This window comes from Carcharodon carcharias, chromosome 18 (genome assembly GCF_017639515.1).
Source record: "Carcharodon carcharias isolate sCarCar2 chromosome 18, sCarCar2.pri, whole genome shotgun sequence".
In the NCBI taxonomy this organism is placed as follows: Eukaryota; Metazoa; Chordata; class Chondrichthyes; order Lamniformes; family Lamnidae; genus Carcharodon; species Carcharodon carcharias.
Genome location: NC_054484.1, coordinates 13,816,787 through 13,832,965, shown reverse-complemented (window position 1 = coordinate 13,832,965; position 16,179 = coordinate 13,816,787). Strand labels below are relative to the sequence as shown.

The following is a 16,179-nucleotide window of genomic DNA, read 5'->3' as shown; positions in this document are numbered from 1 at the left end:
ATATGGAGGGAGCGGCACTGTTCTTGGCCCAGGTTCAGTTCTTGATCTGTATTCTTATTACTATTTTTATTCCACATAGAATTTACAGCACAGAAGCAGCCAATCACTCAACTGGTGTATTCTGGATTCCACCCCCCCTCCAACCCGATTTCATCTGACCCCAGCCCTATGACTCGCCAGGGCAAGTCTGGCAGGCCCCAACAAGGCAGGTGGAGAACCAAATTGGGGAGGCTAAGGAGTGGAACTTGTGGAGGGGAAGTACCGTAGGGTGGGCCTCCGTTGGACAGAAGCTGTCCAAACAGGAGGAACCCTGTCAACTCACAAAAAGGCCGTCAGTTGCGCCATGTGACCTATTCACCTCCACCACCCACCACCCCATGCCCCCCGCCATTCCAGAGGCACTTAAGTGGTCATTAATTGGCTACTTAAGGTCCTCAGTTGGCTCAAGGATGGGCAGGCCACCTGCCACTTACCCAACCTCTGGTAAAATACCAGCGGAGCTGGGTAGATGATGGGCAAGCACCACTACCATGGCACCTGATTTCACACCCCCCCACCCCCACCCCTTCCCCACCCGCAAGCTACCTGATCCCCAGGATGAGTGGGATATTCCACCTAATATTTCAGTGAATGATTGGCCAATAATAGAACAGGCTCTCCAGAAAGATGGCCAAAGTAGTTAGTATTGATACATTCAAATATAAATTAATTAGATTTCTTTCAGAAATTAATAACTTGGAGTAAAGTGTATGTGTAATTTGAGACTTGACATATGGTGAGCATGGCAAGATGATTTTGGACATACGGTTCCCAAAACTCTGTGCTACTGGGGTTTCCCTCACCTCGTGTCTGGGTCTGTGGTAAAATAGTTGGTAGAGGTTAAATATAAAATAATGGTCAACATTATGGACCATTGCCAATGTAACATGGCAATCATTGGTTTCCGTAGATTCAGGGAATGTTCATGCAGGGTGAACTCCGTGACGAATACAGAGATTGTCGCATTCTACAGTTCGAGTAAGTAGCTCATTGATAGCTTGATATTGAAACAATATGCAGATACTAGCGCCCTCCCTTCACACATTAAATGTGTTAGGAATGGTTGTGCATGCACACCTGGTTCTTACTGTGCTCGTTGGTGCACGCATGGTCTATCCCACTGCTGAAGTCGTTGGGGTGTGCCGAGTGTCAGCCGGTGCCAGTGCTGGTTTGCGGCTGCACGTTGGCGATGCTGTTCAAGCAGATGCTCTCTCCAGTCATCCTGTCTGCCACTGGCCTGCTCCTTCCGCCACCCCGAGCTTTCACTGGCCCTCTTGCGAACCCTCACCTGCCCTCTTCTATACCTTCACTGGCCTCCCATGTGGTGCTCCTGTCTCCAGCCTTTGAGATACCTGGCCTGCCTGGCAGTGGTGATGTTCCATTGTTTCAGGGTGCCAAAATAACCCCGTATCTCCACAAGTGCATGGCAATCTGGATATCTATCACACCACAACCAGCTTTCACAAAATTCTAATGCAGGAAGTTATACAGTGTCAGCACATGTCAACATGTGTGTAGCCTGGGAAATGATGTACAGGAAAGTATAACCTTGTAAACAGAGTTTAGTGACTGCCGTTTAGGTTGTTTCTACTGTGGCTAACAAGACAGTCTAATCCAGGGAGAATTCAATAAATCTGCTTCAGTTTTTCTGCAGATCTGCCCTATTTTAATAATCAGAGCTCTGCAGTCACTGGCTTTGACACCACGGCAATTGCAATTGCGCACGAGGGACTCTGCCACTGTGGTGTCACCAAACTCAGTCAAACCAGCAAGGCAACTCAGCTTTCAGTTAGTCTCTTTACAACCTACTGGCCTGAGCAATGAGCTCAACAACTTTACCCCAGAACGTCAGTTCCCATATATTCAGACAGCAAGTGCCGATAATCATTCTGCTATTCCCATTTACACAACTCTAGAGCCATTTTTGTTCTCTTCACTCGTCCCGTTACCACACATTTTTGCTTCATACCATTGTTGCTTTTCTCAGTTAATCACTCCTGCCTCCCACTTTATCATAAACTTTCTCTTTTGTTCTCCACCCTTCTTTGACCCCTTTTCCTGCACCTGTGACTATTTAAAACCTGCTAAACCTTTGCCTCCTTCCAGTCCTGATGCAAGATCACAGCCCTGAAACATTAACCCTGCTTCCCTTCCACAGACGTTGTCTGACCTGCTTAGTATTTCAAGCATTTTCTGCTTTTATTTCCATTAAATATCTCCAGTCCATCTCTTAAAGCATTGTAAATCTATTTAACTCTTTAACTGATGTAATGTAGAGGGGAGATGGTCGGGCAGTGGTAATGTCACTGGGCTAATAATCCAGAAGCCCAGGTGAATTCCCTGGGGGCATGGGTTCAAATCCCATCATGGCAGCTGGTGGGACTTAAATTCAGTAAATAAATCTGGAATTGAAAATCTCGGCTCAGTGATGGTGACCGCTGTAGGGTGGCCGAGTTGTGCTATTAATGATAGAGCTGATATGCAGACACCACTCGGGGTGGCAACATTAAGTTTATTTACAGTATACTCCGCAGCAACCGCACGTGTGCTTTCAACTCCAACTCCAACTCTGCTCTGACTGCTGAGGTAGCCTGTGCTACTCTCCTATTAGTTACCACAGATCATGTGATCTCTCCTAACAAGCATCATTCTTAAAGGTACATTACACACTAAAGGAAACCTTAATTACTACAGTGACCATTCCAGCTTTCATTGATTGTTGAATGAAAAAACATCTGGTTCACTAACATCATTTAGGGAAATAAGTATGCCATCCTTATTTGGCTTGGTCTACAGACCCACAGCAGTGTGGTTGACGCTTAACTGCCCTCTGAAGTGGCTGAACAAGCCATTCGCTCAAGGGCAATTAGGGATGGGCAACAAATGCCGGCCTTACCCGAGGTGCCCACGCTCTATAAAAGAATAAATAAAATCCTCCCACAAATGTACAAGCTCATTTATTACTAATTCTGCACAGCCCAATCTCACACTGCCCATAAAGATTCGAGGATTTGTATTAATTATTTGCCCTGTGCTTTGTGCTGAGGGAGGGGCTGCACTTTCAAAGGTGATGTCTTTAGATGTAACCATGCCTTGTATTCCAGGTTCACTTGATGCCGAAGGTCCCACAACACTATTTGAAGGAGAGTTAGGAGGAATCCCAGTGTCCTGTGCCAAGATTTGCTCCTTAACCCAGAGGTTCCCAACCTTACTGCTTGTGAGGAACCCCCCCCGCCCCGCTTCCATGTTATGAAAACTCCACAGTCGCCTTGGAATACAACACGTGTACTTTTTTTTTGTATAACCATTAGTTAGACAGTTAAACAAGCGGCTGGATTTTAAATATCCAAATTGGGTGTGCCAAAGTACCCCACACCCTCCATCGCGCTGACTAAAGATCCAACCGTGTTGGCAATAATTTGGCGTTACGCCAGTCTCTCTAGCAATGAAAGGTGAGCCAGCACAAAAATCAGCAGCCCGTCGCCATTTTGAAATCGCTAATTAATAAGCCATTGAGCCTTTTAGCAACCCAATCGTCCATAATTTTCCGTTGTCTGCTGCATTTTCCGGGAGTCGGGTGAGGAGGGGTTTGGGAATCTTTCACGCCAGCTATTTAGAGATGGTACAAGAGCAGTAGAAAAGGGCTGCCAATGTGACCACAGTCAGATGTACAAGCAGACTCTGCTGGGGAAGGTGGCTGCATCTGTATGTTTATGAAAGCTTTTCTGGCTCTTCAAAACTAAATAAGGACTGATTCTGTGAGCAGGGGTGTTGGATCCTGCTCCTTGGTTTGGTTGGACTATTGGATCTGGGTTGCAAGCTTGTTTTGGGGTGATTGAGTTGGTGCCATAGACACAGAGTAAATAAGTAGATAGTTCTTATGTAGAACACATTCTATTTATTTACAAAGGAACTCATCAGTTACCCTTGTGTGCTTACAACTCAAACCCTGTCTCTACATTACAGACTTTAACTCTAGACTACTACTGACTACTAAGGTAACCTGCGCTACTCTGCTATTGGATAATAAGATCATGTGATTTTCCATTATACATTCTTCTTAAAAGTATATTACACATCAGCTTACTATATCCCTCCCCCTTTTTCAGAAATACTTTTTTACAGTTACACTGACAATTTCTCAAAATCTCAAATTATTTACACAGATAAGTAATTTACAAATTCAGTCTTTCCTTATGCATGTAGAACCTCTCAGCTCTACAGCTTCAGATGCTTCATCAGGAACCTTCATTTCTGGTATTGTCTGAATATCAGGTTCTCCGGTGGGCACCTGCAAATCTGTTTTCTCAACTCTTGCAGGTACAGCTGATCCTTCAGACACATCTGTACTCAGTTGAGTTCTTTCAACAGGAGATGTTGACGCAGCCATGAACACTGGAGGAATCATTTCCTGATACTTTGTTTCTCTCCTCCTTGTATGATCTATATGGCTCCGTATGACTCGGGCCTCCACTTGCACATGGTAAGAAAGAGGTCCAGTCACGGCACTTATTTCATCTGATAACCATTTGGGTCCTTCACCAAAATTTTTCACATATAACATTTCTCCTACGGTAAACTTCCTGTCACAAATATGCCAATCGTGTCCAGTTTTCTGACTTCCCTGATTCCTTTCTACCTTCCCTCTAAATTTGGCGTTATTAAGCTCAATCTCATTCTGAGACAGTGTTTCATCGACAATTCCACAGGTGTGATACCCGTTGCAGTGTGAGGGGTGGTCCTACAATGGAAAAGAAAACGTTCAAGCTTGGTCACTATGGAGTCTCCAGTTAATTTCTTCATGCCAGTTTTGAATGTTTGAACCACTCTCTCAGCCAGTCCATTCGAAAGAGGTATGGTGAAGTCTTTACATGAGAGATACCGTTGAGGTTGATAAACCGTTGAAACTCAGCGCTCATAAAGGCTGTGCCGTTATCTGATATGACCACTTCTGGTAGTCCTCTGATAGCGAAACTTTGACATAGCTTGTCAATTGTCGCAGAAGATGTTGGCGACTTCACCTCATATATGTCCGTCCAGATTGAGTGAGCATCAATAATAAGGAGAAACATTGTTCCCATGAAGGATCCCACATAGTCAATATGTAATCGCAACTACAGCCTTCCTGGCCCACTCCCAACGGAGCTGTTGGAGGTAATTTTTCCACTTGCAGACATGACATACAGCTTCTCACTTAGCTCAAAACAAAAACAGAATTACCTGGAAAAACTCAGCAGGTCTGGCAGCATCGGCGGTGAAGAAAAGAGTTGACGTTTCGAGTCCTCATGACCCTTCGACAGAACTAGGTGAATCCAAGGAAGGGGTGAAATATAAGCTCTCTATATGCCCATCCATCCCAGGCCACCATAAGTGCTGTGGCCTTCATTCGAGAAATACCTGGATGTGCACTATGTAGTTCAGTTAACAATCACTCTCGTCCTTTTGGAGGAACAATCACCCGAGCTCCCCACAATAAAATACCATCCTGGCTGGGTATTTCATATTTTCTGTGAAAATACAGTTTCCTTTCAACAGATTCCAGTTCTTGTGACACTGTGAAGAACTTATTCATGTACTTTGGATAAGTCTGGGTCTCGACTTGTCCAATCACTGATCTGTTTAGCACATACCAGTGATGAATCTAAGAAGTTCAACAATAAAACAAGTTCTTGAGGAACTGGAACATCCCTCATCATTTCCTTTCAAAGGCAAACGACTAAGTGCAATCCGATTTCCAGGCCTGAGGATGAAAATATACTCATATGCTGCCAGGATCAATGCCCATCTCTGTATTCTTGCTGAGGTTATGGGTGGTATAGCTTTGTCCTCATTGAAAAATCCTAGCAAAGTCTTGTGGTCCGAAACGATTGTAAAATGATGACCGTGTACGTGCTGGTTGAAATTTGTTGACACCAAAGATAATTGATAAGCCTTCTTTTTCAATCTGTGAATGTGCCTTTTCCATTGTGTTGAGAGTTCCTGATACATATTCAACAGGTCGCTCTGATCCATCGTTCATTCGATGGGAGAGCACTGCTCCCACTCCACAGGGTGATGCGTCACATGTCAAAACTAACTCTTTTCTTTGGTCAAAATGTACTAATAGGGTGGATGAGTGTAATAGCTGTTTCACCTTTGTGAAAGCTTCTTTCTGTGGTGTTTGCCAAGACCAATGTTGGTTTTTCAGTTTACCAGTAGATAATACAGGGGTATTAAGGCAATTAGGCAAGAAGTGTCCATAGTAATTGATCATTCCCAAGAGCGATTTGAGCTCGGAGGTGTTCTTTGGCACTGGTGCCTCTCTAATGGATCTCACTTTTTCCTTATCAGGGTGGAGCCCCTGTAAATCTACCCTGTGACCTAGATAAATTATCCCTTTCACTTGGAACGTGCAGTTTTCTTTTTTTTAAATGCACACCCACCTGTGAAAAATGTTTCAAAGCTTCTTCCAAGTTTGCCAAATGCTCCTTTTCATGAGTCCTGTCACCAGAACATCATCAAAATAAACTACAATGTGAGGCAATCCCTGCAGTAAACTTTCCATTGTTCTCTGGAGCATGGCACATGCTGTGGATACACCAAAAGGCAAATGGGTATATGGGTACAACCATTTGTGTATATTAATTGTGCCTAATTTCTGGGAGGCCTTTTCTAACTACAATTGTTGATAAGCATGATTCATATCAAGCTTCGTGTAGGCAGTTCCACCTGCCAGCTTAACATAAGGTCTTCGATTTTTGGTATGGGGTGTCTGTCCAACTTAGCCACTTTATTGTTAGTCAATTTGTAGCCTCCATAAATTCAAACACTTTGGTCAGATTTAAGTATGGGGACTATTGGTGCTGCCAGTTCTGAGAACTGCACAGGATTGTATCACTCCCAGTTTCTCTAACCTATCCATTTTGGTGTCTATCTTTTGCCGCATGTCTTGCCTTCATAAATCTGGGTGTGGTGTCTGGATCCACAAACAATTTTGCTTGTAGTCCCTGGATCTTCCCGAGTTCATCTTGGAGAAATGAGGCGTATTTTTTGCAGTAGCTCAGGTAGCCCACTGGCTCTCAGTTGGAAGATCTCAGTCCAAAACAACTTAATTTCTTTCAACCAGTTTCATCCAAGGAGGCTTGACCCCTCACCTGCTATCACCATCAAGGGTCATTTTACTGATTGACTTCCGTACTGTATAGTAACCCTGCTTATACCTTTGATTTTGATGTCTTCTCCCATGTAAGTTTTAAATTTGGCATCTGTTTCTTCCAAAGTTAATTTAAATTCTCCATAATTCAGGTATTTGAAGGTTTGCTCACCTATTACCCTAGTGGATGCTCCTGTGTCCACCTCCATTCTGAAAAGCCTATCCATTCACCCTTACACTTGCATAGGTTGGTTCTGTTCTTCCTACCTTTAAATTATACAATGAATAAATATCAGAATCTGTTACTCCAGGCTTTTCTACATTATGGGTCTCACTGGGTCTTTTTCTTTTGATTGAAAATCTGCCTGATTCTATTCTTGCAATGTCTCATGAGGTGTCAGTTTCGTTGACGGTAAAAACATTTGATTGTTTTAAAAAATTCCACCCATTGCCGGGTTGTCTGCTTCCACTTCTATTACCATTATTCCACGTTTTAGCTGTTGAGTCATTTCTTTTTATTCGTCTGAAAGTGGCAGCTGCTTCCTGCTCCTCATCAAGGCTGTGCTTTGTCGTGCCCTTTCTGGCTGAGGCTCCCTGCCCAACATGGAGGACGGCGCCATTTTGCGCTCCGTGTATGGCTTCTGAGTCCCTCACTGCGTCTTCCATAGCCAGCGCCATTCCCAGCACCTTTTAATTTTTTTCAAACAGTAATCTCTTCTAGGTCGCTTCTTCATTTGTACCCCAGACCAAACGATCTCTGAGCTTATCCTTTATCGATGTACCAAACTCGCAATGTTCTGTTATCGCTCGGGGGAACGCTCAGTTTCTGCTCCACCTCCCTCATGCTGCTGAGAAACGTTAAACCCAGCCCAGAGATTCAGCATGGTCAAGACTAGGGCTGACCGGCCTCCCTCTGGGATCTGTGATTTTATGAAGGGTGCTCCATCACTTTTGTACAGTTTGAGTACAAATGGTGTCATCTTCAAACAGGTCACCTGGAAGAAAGAATCTGTCAGTACTTCATGGAACAATTGTGTGCATCCATTTATAAAGAGCAGTGTTTGATACTGCTACAAATGCACAGAAAACCCACAGGCCAGGTCACCAGATATCTCAAAAAAGTAGCAATGAATGACTCAGAGCCACCACCAGGGAGGTTAGAGATGAAAATAGAAAATCCTGGAAATACTCAGCAGGTCAGGCAGCTCCTGTGGAGAGAGGAACAGAGTCAACTGCTTTAAAGTCAGGCAGCCTGACAACAAGACAAGTGGCAAGTAACATTTGCACCACACAGGTATCAGGCAATCGTCATCTCCAACAAGAGAGAATCCAACCATCGCCCTTGATGTTCAAAGAAATTATGACCCAGAACGTTAACTCTGCTTTTCTCTCCCTGCCTGACCTGCTGAGCCAGCAATTTCTCTTTTCATTTCAGATTTCCAGCATCTGCAGTATTTTGCTTCTGTACCAGGATGTTAATGCTGCCCAGAAATAATCCTGGAACATTCCCCATACCAGGCAGCATTAGATATAAAAGCAGACTTTAGTTTTAGATAAGAGTTTTGATCCAGGTGATATATGTAATTGGTGCAAAGATTTGGTGAATCCTGGGAGGTTAAGGTCAAGGTGTGCAAAGTATCTCCAATACCATCATTATCTATATGGTCTTAAATTCAAATTCAGGAGGTTTACTTACAAATCTGCGTTCGAAGGCAAAAGGTTGTGTTAACATATTTGGCAAGATGGCTACATTTATTTCCTGAAAATATGGCAAAAAAGCAACTAATGACTCTAATAAATTCACTCGACTTTATAAACTTAACTACACCATAGTTGTTAAGATAAGCCTGGCATATAATGTACATTAGTAACCTGGAACATTAAAATGGACAATATCCAGGCTTGGGCTGACAAGTGGCAAGTAACATTTGCACCACACAGGTATCAGGCAATTGCCATCTCCAACAAGAGAGAATCCAACCAACGCCCTTGATGTTCAATGGCATTACCATCACTGAATCCACCACCAGCAACATCCTAGGGGTTACCATTGACCAGAAACTGAACTTGACTAGCCATATAAATACTGTGGCTACAAGAGCAGGTCAGAGGCTAGGAATCCTGGGACGAGTAACTCGTCTCCTGAATCCCCAAAGCCTGTCCACTATCTATAAGGCACAAGTCAGGAGTGTGATGGAATACTCCCCACTTGCCTGGATAAGTGCAGCTCCCACAACACTCAAGAAGCTGGACACCATCCAAGACAAAGCAGTCTGCTTGATTGGCACCACATCCACAAACATTCACTCCCTCCACCACTGGCACACAACAGCAGCAGTGTGTACCATCTACAAGATGCACCGCAGGAATTCACCAAGTCTCCCTAGACAGCACCTTTCAAACCCACGACCACTACCATCTAGAAGGACAAGGGCAGCAGATAAATGGGAACACCACCACCTGGAAGTTCCCCTCCAAGTCACTCACCATCTTGACTTGGAAATATATCACCGTTCCCTCACTGTCGCTTGGTCAAAATCCTGGATCTCCCTTCCTAACAGCACTGTGGGTGTACCTACACCACATGGACTGCAGCAGTTCAAGAAGGTGACTCACCACCACCTTCTCAAGGACAGCTAGGGATAAGTAATAAATACTGGCCCAGCCAGCGAAGCCCACATCCCGTGAATGAATTTTTTTAAAAAGTGACTATGAAATCTTCTTTTCCAATTAGGTAAATGTTTAAATCTCCGTGGCCAGGATTTTATGTCCCTGTGGCGTGTCTCCCCTCAGTGGATGCAGCGAGCCACTTAAATCTCCATTCAGTTTGGCAGGACTGTAATGTCCCACTGGGCGTGAGGCACTGTAAACCCTGGCCCATCATTGCAGAAGTTGCACAATGATAATTTGGGATTCCACTTCTCATGTCTGCAAGCTTGCTAATACACCAAACCCAACAACTTGAGCATCTCAATGTTCAGTGCTCATACTTGAGAGTTCAGCGGGGCAATGCAAGACTGGATGGTGGTTTGCAGCTTCGAATTAGAAAATTATGGTTTAATGTTTTTAGCATGTCCATTATTTAATCAGGAATCAATTGTTGATTCTATGAAGATCGCCAAAAAGAGAAACATGTTGCGGAAGCTTTACATTTTGCACTCATCAGGACAAATGCAAGAATGCCAAATTTCAAACAATCACAACAATTTATACTACAGAAGAAAATGCAAACAAAAGGAATATTTTCAACCTTGTGTCTTTTTTGAATAACCCAGAAGCTTGGAGAGCCTATAGTTCCCCATTGCTTTTTCTATGGGAATGCCTCAGCCAATTAGAGTCGACTTGCCAACCAATCAGTAGTCTTTTCTCCTGAAATATAAATTGTCGTTTGAAATTTGGCATTCGTGTGTTTGTCCTGATGAGTGCAAGATGAAAAGCTTCAGCAACATGTCTCTCTTTTCAGTAATATGCAAGTTCTGAACTAACAAGTGACTGATAATATGGAGAAGTGTATAGTCATTATTTCACATCAAACCTGTTTTTACATTGGCTGCGTCTCCAGAGAGAAATCAAACAGATCACATTCCAATGTCTATCAAGTTTTCCCTGTGAAATCAATAGCCCTGACATTGCAATCGTGTTTAAAGTCAGGCAGCCTGCTACCACATTACACGGGCTGACTGGCAAATCATTTCATGGACATTAAGCTAATGTGTAGAATTAAAATTAAATGCTCTGCAAAAGCACGCAAAAACAATCATTATATCACATGAGAGACTAAAATCCGAGGTGATTCCATTTACATTGCTCTTACACATTCAGGAATTAATCATTTTATTTAATAAGCTGGTTACAAGAGTGGCATTCACTGCTGCTCAAGTCTTTCTCACAGTGCTGGGGGACATGAAAGGCAAAGGAGTTATGGCGGGACTAGCAACTCTTCATCCACATAAAACTATAGGGAATCAAGGTGAAATCATTCTGGAAACAATCTGAAGATTTGGCTGACCCCTTGAAAACTTCTTGCAGACCCCAAGGGTCCCCAGACCCTTGGCTGAGAACCCATGCCTTTGCCAACACCCATAAAACTAGTCCTTTAACGTTTTTTGCCATATGAATGTAACTTAGTTACATTCCTTCATCGAGTGCAAGCTAAAAGTAACCCATTGGGCAGAAAGGAAGAATTGACACTTCAATAATGCCTTTCACAATCTCAGGATGACAAACTGCTCTTCCCAGCCAATGGATCACTTTTGTAGTTTAACCACACATTTATATCTTCATCTTAACCTCTATCTCTTTTGCCATCCCAGGAGCTCTGGGTTTGTTTGCTATATATTTCCCCTTGATGGGAATATACTTTGACTATGCCCGAACTGTCTCTTCTTTGTAATATAGGAACAACGGCAGTCATTTTAGGCACAGCAGGCACCCAAAAACAGCAAGGTAATAAATAGCTCAGTCAATGGTGTTAGTGATGTTGGTTGAGGGATAAATATTGGCCCACGACATCGGGATACGCTCTCCTTCAAAGAGGTGCCATGGGATCGCTAACGTCCACCTGAGAGAGCAGATAGGGCCATCTCATCTGAAATACTGCACCTCCCTCATTACAGCACCAGGCTGTCAGGCTGGGCTCAAGGGGTGCTTGAACCTTTAGCCTACTGACTAAGATGAGAACCCTAACTAATTCTGGACTGCAGTTGCACTCGAATGAAGCCCTTTGAGATGTGCGGAGGATGTGGTGGGTGTTGTGTAAATGTGAGATCTTTCTTGTTTTATTCCCTTCGCCTCAGCAGCATTTCCTTTCAGGATAGATGGTCATGCTGTTGCCACTGTGTGCCACTGGTGGAGCAGAAGCATCTCTTTCATCCAAACCTAACAGATCAGTGCAGCCGAGTGGTGTAGTGAGAGCTACACTGACTTCCAGCTGAAAGCTCCTACCTTCATATATATAATGTGCAGTGAACTTTGATTTGAGTTTACCCCACCTCAGACTGAATAAATTATTTGTTGTGCTAAAGTCTCAGCAATGCTACATCCAATTCCGCAGACAGGATTTATGTCGCAAGGTGCTAACGCCTTTATAACTTTAAGAGAGAAAGGACTTGCACTTTGTTCAAACATCTTTCACAAATCCAGGAGGCCCCAAAGACCTTCACAGTCAGTGAAGTAAGTTGTGATAAAGGCTCCCGGGATGGCAAAAGAGATAGAGGTTAAGATGAAGATGTAAATGTGTGGTTAAACTACAAAAGTGATCCATTGGCTGGGAAGGGCAGTTTGTCATCCTGAGATTGTGAAAGGCATTATTGAAGTGTCAATTCTTCCTTTCTGCCCAATGGGTTACTTTTAGATTGCACTTGATGAAGGAATGTAAATAATTTACATTTATATGGCGAAAAAAGTTAAAGGACTAGTTTTATGGGTGTTGGCAAAGGCATGGGTTCTCAGCCAAGGGTCTGGGGACCCTTGGGGTCTGCAAGAAGTTTTCAAGGGGTCAGCCAAATCTTCAGATTGTTTCCAGAATGATTTCACCTTGATTCCCTATAGTTTTATGTGGATGAAGAGTTGTTAGTTCCGCCATGACTCCTTTGCCTTTCAGGTCCCCCAGCACTGTGAAAGACAGCAAGGTCCCGCAAAAGGAGATATTGATCGGGGAATTTGTTTTAGTGATTCTGATTGAGGGATAAATGCTGGCTTGGACACCGGGGAGAACAATCCTGTTCTTCTACGGACGGGACCCTGGGATCTTTTACCTCTACCTGAGAGGTACTTGGTTAAAAATTAACATCCTGGGCGCTGATGCGGACAACCCAGGCAAAACCCAAGCCCCTTTTATTGGGGCTTTAAAAAAAATGATGTTTTGTTTTCATTTTTTTATTGAACCTTTGCTAGTTAGGAAAAAGATTATTTGACTGGGTGGTTGGAGACAAAATGTCAGGGGATGAAACATCCAGGAATACATTCAACCAGAGTTGGTCATTCCACTGCAAACATGCCTGCAGTGCTGCACGTTAAAATAAACATGACGCTCAGCAGGAGCAACACTTTCCAGTTAATGAAGACAGAAGGCTTCCAAACTCACCAGTTGGGACACTCGAGTGGATCACAGACCCCCCCAGAGGTGAAAGGACCATGAATCAACTACCTTCCTCCACTTTGTACATTTAACTTTGGTAATGGTTACTACCTGGGATCTGGTTAACTCCGTTGGTTAGATGGATAGCATGTGATTCTGAATAACACCAACAGTTTGGGTTTGATTGTTGTTCTAGCTGAGGTCAACTTGGGATCTGCTTCCTCGCTCTACCCCTGAGAGTGGAATCAATGGCGAACTATCACTGATAAAAACTGCCATGGAAACAGTTCAAGATGAAGCATCAGCAGACAATGAGCCAAGGACTTGCCTCCAGGCAGAGCACACACGAATGAATAGTTACTACCTGAATTTAAAATAAAGCATCATCTGAAACTATCTGAGTTCTCCAGCCTCTCTATCTCGCACTCCTCCCTTAGGAAGCTTCTGGAAACCAAACTTTGGGCCACCTGCCTTAATTGGCTCAATGTCAAATTTTATCTGACTTCCACTCTTGCGAGGCACATTAGGATGGTTTTACTATGTCAAGGGTGCTGTATAAATGCGAGTTGTTGCTGTTGATTGTGCATTTCAGAAATGGGAGTGTGGTTGTATTGTTCGACCTCCACTTCTCCACCACTGTTTCAAACATCAGGGTGAAGGCTGAAATGGTGACTGCCATCAAAATTAACCAGGGGTCATTTCTGGGAAACTTCCGAGTCGACATGAACAGCATTCAGATCACAGGTAAGGGAATAGACTGAGGCTTAAGCGGGGTGATGATTCAGGATGAGTATTAGACATTATCTCTACTTCACCGCTGGGGTTTGATGTTTAACTAAGCTGATTTCTCTACACTCACCAGCCCCAGGGGAATGGACAACACAGCAGACATCGAGTGAACTAACACCAACAACAGGTAGGTAATGATTTAGTAAGAGTATTCGTTATTATCTCTACTTCACCACTGGGGTTTAATGTTTGACTGAGCTGATTTCTAATTGTTGGTGAAAAAAAAACATGTTTCTGAAATTTATCACTTTGCACTCATCAGGACAGTTGCAAGAATGTCATATTTCAAACAATCGTATTTGATATTCTTTCATTTGTCCTGATGAGTCCAGGATGAAAAAGTTTTGACAGCATGTCTCTCATTTCAGCAATATTGAAATTCTGTACAAACAAGTGACTGTTTGATTTCTATATACTCACCAGCCCCAGAGGAATGGACAATACAGCAGACATCGAGTGAACCAACACCAACAACAGGTAGGTAATGATTTAGTAAGAGTATTCGTTATTATCTCTACTTCACCACTGGGGTTTAATGTTTAACTGAGCTGATTTCTAATTGTTGATGAACAAAAAGGCATGTTTCTGAAAATTATCACCTTGCACTCATCAGGACAGTTGCAAGAATGCCAAATTTCAAACAATCACATTTGATATTCTTGCATTTGTCCTGATGAGTTCAGGATAAAAAAGTTTTGACAGCATGTCTCTCTTTTCAGCAATATTGAAATTCTGTACAAAGGAGTGACTGTTTGATTTCTATATACTCACCAGCCCCAGAGGAATGGACAACACAGCAGACATCAAGTGAACTAACACCAAGACCAGGTCTGTGCGCCGAAATGAGATCAATGAGTTCATTAGAAATATTGAGGTCAATTTTATGACTTGGTCTCAGCGCCCAGGCTAACCGAAGGATTAATGTGCAGTGAACCCATGTATTCCCTAACTACATAGGAAATGTTCTGTATGCATTTGTAAAATTGATCCTATCAAAGAGCCTGAAACTCCCTGTCCACATTGAATCAACCGATCCCAGTGTAATGGAGTGATCCTGGGTTAAGGGGAATATGACCACTCGTGACTACACTCCATGGCCGAAAAGTACATTTGTTCTTGGGAGCTGGGTGACATTTGCAATTCGGGATAGGCCGCATGTAGGCTTGATCATCCTGAACATGCGAAACCTGATGCATTCAAGGCAGCATCATGGGATATTTTCTCAAAACACATGTTAACTGCACCCAATAGCCAAATGAGGGAGGTACCAGGGTCAGCCAGCACTTGTAGCCAACAGAGGTCAGTGACTTCAGGAGAGAAGGAGGAAGTGATGGGGTGGGCGCTGGAGTGGGTGGAAGAAAAGGAGGAGGAAAGAAAGGGTTTTACTGTGACTACCACTCAGGTGCACTTATTATTGTATTTCTTTTCGTCAAAGGACATTGCCGCCCAGAAAACAGGATGTGTGCTGATGGTCTAACCTGTATTGATCAAGTCTTATTCTGCAATGGAGCAGTTGATTGCCCTGACAGTTCAGATGAAAATGAACAATATTGTGGTAGTTATCCAAAATCTTTCTTGTGATGTCTTAGTTTGGATTTTCTAACTGATGGTTTATGTTAACATTCCTACATTAACACAGTGACTACACTTCAAAACTCTTTCACTGACAATACAGAGAACACTTTGGGGTGCCCTGAAGGACCATGAAAGGTGCTACCGAAATGCAAGCTCTGTCTTTCTCTCTTAACATTGGCACCACAGCAAACACTTTCCACATTGGCAATTACAGATACCTAACCACAGAGTTAGTGTGAACATCAACTGTTCAGGTTTAATTTCCCACATAGGTTTATAACATCAACAAGCAGTGATGTAACCTGCCGATTATAAGCTTCACAATAAAGAACTGAGGAGGAGCTTGGAACAAGCAGCATTCACTAACTCTCCAATTTGCTCTCAGCTTGTTATGTGTAGGTTAAAAGAACGTTACCAAGAAAGACTTGCATTTGTACAGCACCTGCTACCAGGGATAACTCCACTATTCTGTTTCAGAATAGTGCTCTGGGATCTTTCACGTACAATTGAGAGGGCAAACGGGGCCTCGATTTTAGATCTTGTCCAAAAAATGGCACCTCTGCAG

General features: G+C 43.3%; 1 protein-coding gene across 1 annotated transcript in view; it reads left to right on the top strand.

Annotated features, from left to right (window-relative positions):
* tmprss15 (transmembrane serine protease 15) overlaps window positions 1-16,179 on the top strand; it is a 149,679-nt gene that overhangs the window by 52,845 nt on the left and 80,655 nt on the right. Inside the window, exons 8-11 of the mRNA XM_041211975.1 lie at window positions 950-1,017; window positions 13,843-13,994; window positions 14,113-14,166; window positions 15,475-15,594. Of these exons, the coding sequence (XP_041067909.1) occupies window positions 950-1,017; window positions 13,843-13,994; window positions 14,113-14,166; window positions 15,475-15,594 (394 nt within the window). The remainder of the gene's footprint in view (window positions 1-949; window positions 1,018-13,842; window positions 13,995-14,112; window positions 14,167-15,474; window positions 15,595-16,179) is intronic.